General features: G+C 37.7%; 1 protein-coding gene across 1 annotated transcript in view; it reads right to left on the bottom strand.

Annotated features, from left to right (window-relative positions):
• The window catches only part of LOC137295726 (histone lysine demethylase PHF8-like), a 37,718-nt gene that overhangs the window by 6,067 nt on the left and 20,201 nt on the right, over window positions 1–11,450 (bottom strand). The window contains exons 12-21 of the mRNA XM_067827243.1: window positions 7,478–7,573; window positions 7,005–7,157; window positions 5,575–5,930; window positions 4,613–4,869; window positions 3,934–4,177; window positions 3,323–3,516; window positions 2,823–2,915; window positions 2,294–2,412; window positions 1,298–1,394; window positions 527–598 (exon numbers count right to left, since the gene is read on the bottom strand). Coding sequence (XP_067683344.1) covers window positions 527–598; window positions 1,298–1,394; window positions 2,294–2,412; window positions 2,823–2,915; window positions 3,323–3,516; window positions 3,934–4,177; window positions 4,613–4,869; window positions 5,575–5,930; window positions 7,005–7,157; window positions 7,478–7,573 — 1,681 coding nt within the window. The remainder of the gene's footprint in view (window positions 1–526; window positions 599–1,297; window positions 1,395–2,293; window positions 2,413–2,822; window positions 2,916–3,322; window positions 3,517–3,933; window positions 4,178–4,612; window positions 4,870–5,574; window positions 5,931–7,004; window positions 7,158–7,477; window positions 7,574–11,450) is intronic.

The raw sequence follows: 11,450 nt of genomic DNA, 5'->3' as shown, positions 1-11,450 counted from the left end.
GTAAAAGGAAAGGAGAGTGGTTTGATAATATAGACACAACATGCCAAAGGATATGAAAAGATAGCACTTGTTTTTCCTGCCTTGTAATCAGTCTACTGTGTAGACTCAAGATCAATATTCTAGCCCCGACTTTCACAGGTCAAATTGGTTTGGGAACAGACAGACAGGCAGACGACAAAAAGACAGACACAAATTCACATGCACATCACCACAGAAGTGCAGCAATCTTCAACACAGTATTAGACCCAAATTTAATACACCTCACCACATACAAGACACATGGACAAAAATCTCCTTCACTCCTCTCCTCTCACTCACAAAGCACTTTTCAACACTGAAACAATTTCTAAATCAAAGTAGAGAATAACTCCTTATGACAATGTCGCTTGTGAAAACTGGCTTTTAATAGGATTGTTAAAAAGTATGGATCTCAACTAAAGACATCATTTTCAAACTATTTATTCCCTATTGCAGTTTCAATGGCATACAAGTCAATCAAAACAAAAGTCTTCATTGTGTGCCATACCTTTAGTTGGACTGTCCGGTGGGTTGGGTGCTTCAGTAGATGGCCGTCTGATGCCTGGTCGGAAAGCATTTCCTGACAAGCAGAAAGCATCAATGAAGAAAATGTCCAGAATTTGGAGAGTGGGTATTAGTCCACACTGCTCTTAACAATATTTATTCAAGCACTGTTCATGGCACCAAGTACCAGAAGTCCACTTCAGATACAGCACTCGTGACAAACCGAACCTTAGTCTTCACCATGATGATGATGACTTCAGCAGCTATTCTGTCCACATCATTTTCTAGATTTTCGCCAAGCCATTTTAAAACATCACTGAAGATACATCAGATCACATATGGCTCGTAATGCAGCAGAAATCTTGGTAGTTACAGTCTGTTTCATTGAAAAGTGGACAGATGAATTGTAATCTACCATGTAAACTAATACACATATAATACTCAATGAATTTGCTGATCATAATCAAAACGTAACACCACCTCTGTAAGTTTTTAAAAGATATTTTTATTGTGATTAGCGTTTCATTGAGCATTTCATCTTTATTAGTTTTTGAGTCGGACTGTAATTCATCAGTTCCCCTTTGAGCCAAACAGACTCTACAAGTGAACATACTTTCATGATATTGGTCAAAATCTTTCTTTAACGTAGATTAGCATGAAGATATCTCATACAGAATAGTTATGGTCTTCTTTCATCATTTACACAAAACCTATGAAAATGTGTAAATGTTTTTCTTTCAAGCATTTAGAATTACATTGAATCAAGATGTCTTACCCGTCTGCTCTGTAGAGGAACCTGCCTGTGGAACAATCCAACTAGGCTCTCTCTTCTCAACCTTGGGTTTCACTTTCTGTTTCACCTTCTTCTGTGGCTGTTAAACACAAGACGTGTGCAAGAGATGAGTCTAACTGAAAACTGTCACTACAATATTCTACTGCTAACATACAGAAAAGGCTGTGCTGAGAGACACCCCAAAATTGTATTAAGTTGAAGAGTAGCGTTATAAGTAAAGACAAGACATGGCAATCTATATCCCCCAACCCAGTGTTCTGTTCCTGTTTGGTTCCTGTTTTTGAAGTCCACCACGACTTGAGAACATCTGTCCCCATTTGGAACAACATGTGAGAAATGAATGGTAATGGCCATAACTCTGTACAAACAAATTGTAACACAGTTTCCCTTTCGGAACTCAAGCAAGGCGTTTATGGCCTGCAAACACATACCAAATTTGGTGTCTCTATCTATAACAGTTTGAAAAAATCTGTCCCCATCATCACGGTTGGATGGATGGAAGAACAGATGGAGCATTTCGTGGTGGGGGATAATACTGCCACAGCACAGAAGCTCATCTGTGCCTCACTACAGCAGTGTTTAAACTAAATAACAACTGCTGATAAATACTCAAGTGATTGATACTGTGAGCACTGATACTAGCTCTATAAGTAAGATTGACAGGCAATCCACAGTCTGACGCACTTTTAGCAATATTCCAGCAATATTCCAGCAATATTCCAGCAATATGTCAGCAGGGACACCAAAAATGGGCCTCATACATTGTACCCAATTGAGCCTGCGTCTTCAGTGTGACAACCAAAAGCTTTAACCATTAAGCTACCCCACCATCCCTGTGGCGGGAACAAGCATCTGTAACTTTAGCTTCCAGTGGTTTCAGAGATGATGCTTACAAATAAGGACACATAAAGAGGCTATTATACAAGCATGATCAGTTAACTTGACTTTTAGGCAGGTGAGCTGAAGTTGTCTACTCACCACAACAGGTGACTCAGAAAGTTTTGCTGCAGTCTGTGCTAGTCCTGATTCTACAGATTTCTTCATAACATCCATCCGATGAGGCCGCTCAATTTTTGGTGTGCCTACATTTACCCGTGCTGAAACATGTATGACAAGTTGCAATATGTGTGCGGATACATACATAAATATAGTAATGTTTACTGTAATACATAATGTTTAAAATCAGATGTCAACATATACCTTCAACAATTATGTTAAGAACCAATGAATATGACAGGTTTGTCTCAAGATACACAAGATGAGTCAAATCTTTTACAGCCACAATAACTTCACACACTAACAGCAAAAGTGAGTGAGTGAGTCAGTGAGTGCTTTTAGCAATGTTTCAGCAATATCAATAGCACTGGACACCACAAAAGGGCATAACACATTGTACTCATCGATTGACAGTTGTTCGGCGTCATGTGCCAACATTTTAACTTCTAGGCTACTCCTCTTCCCCACAGTTAAAGAGAAGTGATTATTTATATTTATCTGACAAACAAACCTTTAGGATTCCATGTGTCATCTCTTTCTTGTTTTTTCAACCTGTTAGGAGCTGTAATATCTTCTTCATCTGATAAGTCTAATGTTGGATACACTAAAAACAAAGAGGGTTTGAACAATTCAGTAGGAAGATAACTCTTCACCACTCAGCATGCCCACAGTAGCATGCTTGACACTAAATGCAGAGAACATTCGCTTCAAATGATTTCATGTACAATAACACTTTTCAAATGCATATGTGATCTTTCTTATATTTGGCAAAATGGACAAAAAGTTTTGGGTATTTATGTAGGAATTAATGAAACGCAACATCATCAGACAGGTTTCAAATCTCATTTGATGTGTTTCCAGACAAACATGAGTGCAAATAATTTTCCTCGAGAATTTTATGGACATCAACTTTTTCATTATGAGAACACAACATTTTTGAGAATACTCTTTCTTGTTCACCCAAAATATGGAGGCTAGAACTGCAAGCCTCCTAACATGCACTGTTCTCACCATATTCATCATCCCTGTAGTACTCTGACATCATCTTCTCCTCCTCGTCACTATCTACTGACCCACGTCCATGCTGCTGCCGCCGAACTGACCCTGATCCCTGTCGTCCCGGGAACAGTGAGTCTACTCCTCCCATCCGACTCATGGACAACATGCCCTGGATTGCATCCCTCATACTGGGAGATGGGGCACCACTGACATGAACAACGCAAACATGTCAATACAAAACACATACACAGGGTAACTGTTTTATGTACAATGGACTGCTGCATCAGCAGTGGACCTTGTCTGAATTCACATGACAGGAAACAACATTCTGAAAAAATACAAGCTGTGTCTAGTTATATATTAAACTTTTGGAAGTCAACAAACATCGTAATCATTATTCATAACATTTCTTGTAAAGTGAGTAAGTTAGAGAATTAGCAATATTCCAGCAACATAACGACAGGGACACAAGAATTGGGCTCCAAAACTATTGTTAAGAACAGCTTAAATGATGATCACATAATGATCTAAAAAGACAGAGAGACCTACACAAATTTGGCATTCAAGCATAAAATGAGGTAGTTTCATTCTGCAAGAAAGGTGATTTTTCAAGATCTGCTCACCCTATTTCATCATCAACCTTGAACTCTGTCTCCGTGCCATACCCACTGGCCTCCAGGATATCTGCTATGCTGCCATTAAGTCCACCTCGTATCGTGGGTAAGTTCAACCTCAGTGCCTGCTGTTCCTCTGTCTCAGTCTCAGGTATTAGACCCTTGGCTAGTACAGACTTCAGACTGGCATTTTTATCTAGCTTCACTTCTTCTGATGGCTTCTCATCAGAGTCTGCCGATGTCTTCCCTAAAACTAAAAAAATGCCATAAGTCTTGAAAATCACACATTACAAAGCTGAAGTTGGCCAAACAAAAGGAATGATTACATGATTTTGCTACAGTAGACATTCCACATGAATAACCACACACTATACAATTACTCCCTTTTGTACGGCACTGTTCCCAGCTTTTTCTACTGAAGACACATAAAAAACATTTTTGCATCCATAACCATGACCAAATACCAACGACTGTAATATGTTTCTTGTTTCAGAGACATACCTGTTACAAGGACTATACTGAGCTTAAGTAAAAGTTTTAATACAAAGAGTTGGTCTTCCAAGCATTATTCATATACTCAGCAGTCATAGTGACAACAAATCCCCATCTCACTCCACTACTACATCCAGCGAAGAGATGTGTACTGTGCCAGAATCCTGCAGTAGATCTTGATAAAGATCCAACTCACTTGACAATTTGAGTTTCAGTGACCCAGGTTTGGTGGTGGAGGTTGATAGTCCAGGCTGTCGTTTGGGTTTGGGGTTTTCATCCACCACTAACTGGTCCTCATCACTGTCCAATAGACGATCATTCTCTTTCCTCTCCGTCACCTCCAGTTTTGCTTTCTTCTCCACCTTCATCTTCTTCTCATTCCTTGCTGCTATACTAGCTGACAGCCGCTGGAACTTCCCTGGTGTACTGGCCCCCTGAGACCCTCCCTTCTCACTGACAATACAAGGAGCAAAACAGTTTAACACAAAATAACATGTCAGCTATGCAATACTTTTGAAAATGTACCCAGTGTATTGATTCAGTCTAAGTAAACTTCAGATTGACCAATCAGTACACAGCTTACCAAATCGCGAAAGTGGACATTCGCACATACCTTTTGAACTTTTTATCTCGAAAAGGTTCGTACCCGAACAATTCCAAATGCTATTTACTGTACAATCCCTTCCGGGTGATGCACACGGCACATGTTACAACCATGACAACAGTGAGTAAACAGTCGCTGAAAATGGTGTGTTTGGCAATATTCAAGGATGTCATCTAGCAGAAATACTAGCTAATGGTAACCATGTCAACAGAAACCCCAAAGCGTATATACTGCAGGTCAAATAACTGTGTTATATGCAGCTTTTTGTTTGTGGAGAGATCTGTGTTGGTGACCTGAATATTTAGAAAGTCCCTCCGATCCCTAAATAGTAGCCATTGTCTGATTTTTCAAATCTATTTAACCGTCTCATGTCATTGGTCGCTCAAAGGTTACCTGACACGACCTTCTACTAGGTTTTGTTAGACTCAGTGATGGAGAGTAACAAAATACACTGAGATTAAGCTTACTTAGACTGTCTGTTAATTTATTGTTGATTTAATATGACAATTAATTAATTCATTTATTAAAATATTGAAAAGAGGTAAATTTGCTACCTGACTATTTTTCCATTAGAAACTTTCAACTTTAATGCTGATAAGGGTTCCTTCTTGTCATCTAACAACCCACTCTTGTCCACTGAAAACAAGCCAATATCTCCTAACAAAGAAGAAGGCTTAATATCTCCAGTTAACGGTAAATATTTGTCTTCATCTTTGTCTTTAACATCTTCTTTTTCCTTATCTTTCTCCTTGGCTTTTTCCTTATCTTTCTCTTTGCTTTTGCTGCCTTTTGTCTTCCCTTTCTTTCCATCAGTATCCTTGCCTTCTGCTGCCTTCAATGTGCTGTCGAAGTAGGCCCCTGCCTTGGGGATCCTCACCTTCAGTGTGGGTGGGGCTGGCTCATCTTCTTCCTATGGGCAATAATACAGATTTTCCATCATAATGCACCTACAAAATCCTGATCACAATACATATCATCCATTGTTCCACAGAAAGATGGAAAAGATGATAATACTGATAGCCTTTAAATAGAAACATTCTTGTCTCTTGTCAGCAGCTGACCTGCTAAGCTGACAAGATAAGAATAGTGATCAGGTTTTACATCTTATACTCACAAACTATGTAAGCACGCAGCAGAATTTGTGAAATAACTATGTACTCATAGAAAACATGAACTCAACATGCAGAGGGTCTGCAACACTAGAGTAATTTTCTCTGAGTTGGAATCATCTGTCATGGTTCCATATCTCAATGTACCATTCAATTATCCACAGACTTTATAAAAGTTTCTGTGTACAGTCTGTATACTAAGTTTGTCATTTTAGGTTACTTTCCAATCTGAAGTTAAGAATCTAGTTCAAATATAGGGCCATGAGCCATGCTTAGCTTTTGTATGATACAGACATATTACTCCAAACACAAGTAGTTCACTACAAACCTGATTCAACAGCTTGACCTTATCACAAGCAAGACATCATATGAGTCATCCTCACACACATTACAGTGACGTAGTAAAATATGGTCAAATTTCAGTATGTGAATCCTTGTATTTATGTTCATTAAAGAATCAGTTTGAACAGCATCACATACAAATTAGCATTGACTGCCCAAATGGTTATCCATTAGTGACCAGCATCAGAAACCATCTTTACCATCTGGACAATAACCCAAGAGAATTCAGCAATATTCCAGTTATGTTGCGTAAATTATCGAGTCTGGACTAAACAATCCAGTGATGAACAACATAAGCATCAAAATGTGTCAATCAAGGCAACGAGTCTGACCACCTGATCCCATTAGTCACCTCTTACAACAAGCATGGCTTACTGACAGTCAATTTTAACCCAGATCTTCATAGGTCGACAATAACACAATGTGGCATGCTGTAACCTAATGATTCTCTGAATGACATGCACAGGGTCCTGAGAACCTGTCCCAACAATCTCCTACTCATCCAGCTCAAGGAATAGGTAGTCTCTACTTACATCAAAGTTGTAGATATTCTTGCTGTGCTGGGCTTGCACCTCCCTCAGCTTCTCCTGCGTGTGCTGATGCAGTAGGTTGATGTTCACCATCTGTTTTGGAGTTGGCATGTCCTTCTTCCTACGTTTGCGTTCAGGCTTCTTAGGGCTCGGTTTCTAAAAAAAGATATACAAAGTGGAGTGTTTTCCTATGACCGCAACAAGCTTTCACTGGGAGATCTACCGATGTGATTTACTTCACCCAATGACTCTGGAAAATAGGGGAGGAAGATGACAACCAGACTTCAGTTTGTAATGTGTGAAACCTACTCGCAGTTTGATCCACTTCTGCTGAAATATTGCTGAGAGCAGCTTCTGACTGAAGACTCACTTACTCAATAACCACCACTGTGGCCACTACTAAGTGTGCACTTACAAGCCAATCCTGGCAACAATTTCTTATATGGACCATCAAGATACAATGTTCACAAGCTTACCTGGTTTTCAAACTGTTTCAATTCTTTGGCAATATCCTTCAGAATCTTTCCATACTGTATGTATTCAGGTACCTCATGCTTGGCTGTCTTCACAAACTGGAAATTGTCATACAGACTGAAGGTTAGATTATAGATTTCTGGCATTGTCTTACAGGGGCAAGTAATTTCATAAAAGAAAATGTTCACTAACAGCAAAAGATAATAGCCTAAAAGAAGTAATTCTGATGGCTACCAATTCCAAATGATAAGCATCAGGATCAATAGGAGTCTAGGAAACATTGTACATGGGCAAATGGACATCAAAATGACCTGTTGTTGCCTTCCTTTGTCAATATCTCAGAAAAACGTTCAGAAGTTGACATTTTTTAGCTCTTCACAAAACGGACCCCAGCCTGTTCACTTTCTGCACATGTAGTGATATCACAGAACAAAAGAAGTGGATAATATATTTTGAGCTAAAATATGAAAATGTCAGTGTTTGTGTTTCCTGCTTAGTGTCAGGAAACTGGTTGCAAGATGACATGGCACAGCTACTAAATATGCATATTGTATCTTTTAACCTAATATCAATCTTCATAAAAAAGCAGAAAAATATTTTATGTGGTTCAAATTCCCATATTCTAGCCAACAGTTTTCAAAATAAACTTCATATCTCTTGTAGAACCAAATATGTCTTTTTAACGACACCCAGTAACACTTATTTTCTAAATAATTATGTTCTGTTACTTTGTCCCATACAATGATAGCTGACATACAACAGAAACATAAATTCCCCAGTTATTAACATATGTTACAGACATTTCCACAGACTTGTAAATGAAATCAGCAGACAATCCAATTAAACATGATCTACTATAACACATGACACAAATACAATGCTGCTAGAGAAAGTGTCTATGTGAGTGTAAACATGATAGACAGATAAAATGGAACTAAGACTAGTAAGAGAAAGTCAAATAAAACCTCAAACAGAACTGATGCAAAGATGGAATTAGCCAATGGAATGAACAGTCCCCTATCATGTGTTAAACGTTTTGATTTAAGAAATTTAGAATTAGAATTTAGAATTTAGAAATATCTGGTTAAATATGCTGTTACTCTACATGTGGCCGTAAATGAATTTTCAACACAAATAATTTTTCAAAAACAATAACTAACAGAAACATTTCCAGTGCAGGAATGCAAATCAATCTGTACCATGTATGTATGAAAGCCTGGCTGAAAGAAATAGACAACAGATCTATTATCTCAAAATTTAAAATAACTAAAAAGACAACTTAATTTCTAATTTTCCCAAATCATAAAAACAGATTTACTTACTGTTACATGTGCTTAATATCTACACATGATGTATATACAGTGTGTTTTTGCTGGAGGTAATACACATACAGAACATTAAAGGCGTTATGTTGCTAGTGGACAACGGTCAAAATACACATGGATCTACTCTACGAGGGTGATCCCACACACAGTTAGGCAGCCACCCATCAGCCAGATTGTAGTGTTAGTTGCAAAAAGCAAAATAGAGCAGTACATGAATTATGTCACTTTATTCAATGGTTGACGTGATATCAGTGTTATTGGTATATCACAGTAGTCAGTTCACTGTTCTTCAATACTTCATGATTCCTATATCTTATTTAGTAGGCATGATGAACTCTTGTTGCAGTCTGCAGTCTGTTCATGAACTCGAAGAAGGAAAACTCACAGGAATAAAAACAGTCACATTCATCGCAGACTTGGAGAGATAAAAAAAATCATAAAAAAAATAAAGGTAAGGTAATTTCATTTGCAAAACCTCATCTGTTGAATGTTATATAATTTATATCACTGGAATGCTATGTTCCTGTCTTTGGTAACTGAGGCTGTCATGTTCCAATTCATAATTTCCCTTCAAGTTTAACTATTAACTATTACTAAAAGTAAAAAAAATCAACATAAACATGCCAAAGAAAACTATTTAAAAATGTTCAGCTCCCAAATCAACTTACTATCAAAGAATGCTTGATAAGACAATATTCAAGCAATTTAATAGCATCCTAATGATTGTCAAGTCTGGATACGACAGACTAGTGGCTGATGTTATGATGACCATCATGTACATTTGTAGAATGACTACACACACTCATATGATCAAATCACTACAAAACTGACAACCTATCCATTTTTTAAGCTATTTAGTCACCATACACAAGGATAAATTGCTGGAACGAAAACAAGAAAACTGGAAGGAAAACAAGAAAACCAAAGTGGACACCAGCTTGGCAGGTAACTGAGTTTTGTGGTGGTAGATGATCTGACCCAAATCAACAAGCATTGCTGATCTGGCTTTTGATAACCAATCTAAGTAGTTTCAGGAGCTATCATTCTGTGCATAAATGGAACAGATGTCTACCTCAGAATAGAACACCAAAGCTCTTCTCTGCCTTGAACATGTCTAAGTTGACCCTTAAGATGAATTTCAAATGTATTATGTAATGACCTAAGTAATTTGCTTCTTATCACGAGTTCTGTAAACAAACTTACAAAAAATATATGACCTAACATGGCACTAGCCAACTTGTGAACTGAAGACACTGACGACCGAGTCATACATACAGTGTGTACAGATATTTTGGACAATCTGTAATAACTGTAAAACAACTGACTTTTGGTCCTTTTCAGCTTCCATCTTCTACCCTGACAGTGGTGCAATGGTGGGATTAAGTACGATCTCACCCCAAGATTACAAGAATAATTCATGCATTATGTGCAATCAAAGCCTGACCTGAAGTACTTGACCAATGTAATGTGCATATTTGCAGACCAGAGGCATGTGAAAGCTGGTCATGATGCTAACATGCAGATACCGACATCACTTAACACAAAACATGACAAAAACTCAGTAATTTAGCAATTAAGTTTGTTGGTTTACATTTGTTTTACCGAAGACATTTTAAGAATTGTTTAACATATTAATCATGACCTAATGTACTAGTAAGTCCAGTAAATTTCTCAAACTGAAAGCATGCTAATCTTCACCCAAATGCTTTGCTTTGTTAACTCATTATGTTCTTGCATGCACTGACAAGCATAAATAGATTAATCGTCAATAGCATGGTTATGCGTTACTTATTTCAGTGCAATAAATCCATTGCAGCACTGTCTGTGGCATGTTTAGCAAAAGTACATTTTCAACATGCAATGAGTATGAATGTTGTAAATTACCAAATATGGCCTACAATAATGTGGCTGAGCCATGTACAGGATTTCCTATTCTTCTCTACCTATCTTATGTACATAGCACTGAAACATAATCATAATCCATCCAAGTGCCCACATCAGTTTTATTTTAGCCCTACGTCATCTAAAAATTACTTTGTAATTAGATTTGATTTCAGCATTGTTTGACTTACCTAATACTAAACGTTTGTAAACATTCAAAATTATCTACATCAGCTGCAGCTAGCATACATGAAAAGAAAACAATGTGCTAAGGTACCAGCTTGGTATTCCATAGAATGACCAGAAATTATTGAGAATTTGGGGAATATGTATAACTGGATTTCTTGTATAAACAACCTTGATCAGCTGTCAAGTGCTGGGGTTCATTCAAGAGGGACAACTCTGTTAATCCTTTTCCATAAGTTTGTGAAGAGTTATCCCCCTTTGTTTACTTGCTAGCTGGCGACATTTTCAGTAATCCTCAGAATGGATGACTTAGAGAAAATAAGATTTTAGACCATTAAATCAAGGACATCAGATCAGTAAAGGGGATTTTAAGTAGAAAAGGTATCCCATTGTCCACTGTTTATCGTGTTATGAAAAATATTGCAGTTGGATATTCCAATGAGGAACTGGTGCTTACAACACAGAAATTGTAACTGGAACAAATTGATTTTCTCAGATGAAAGTTCTGTGTGGCTATGTCCTGATACACTGAAATTCGATCATTTACAGACCACCACCATATAGCTGGAATATTGCTGAGTGA

Source organism: Haliotis asinina, chromosome 9 (assembly GCF_037392515.1).
Source record: "Haliotis asinina isolate JCU_RB_2024 chromosome 9, JCU_Hal_asi_v2, whole genome shotgun sequence".
NCBI classification, from domain to species: Eukaryota; Metazoa; Mollusca; class Gastropoda; order Lepetellida; family Haliotidae; genus Haliotis; species Haliotis asinina.
The sequence above is the reverse complement of the archived record's forward strand: the minus strand, read 5'-3'. Positions and strand labels throughout refer to the sequence as shown.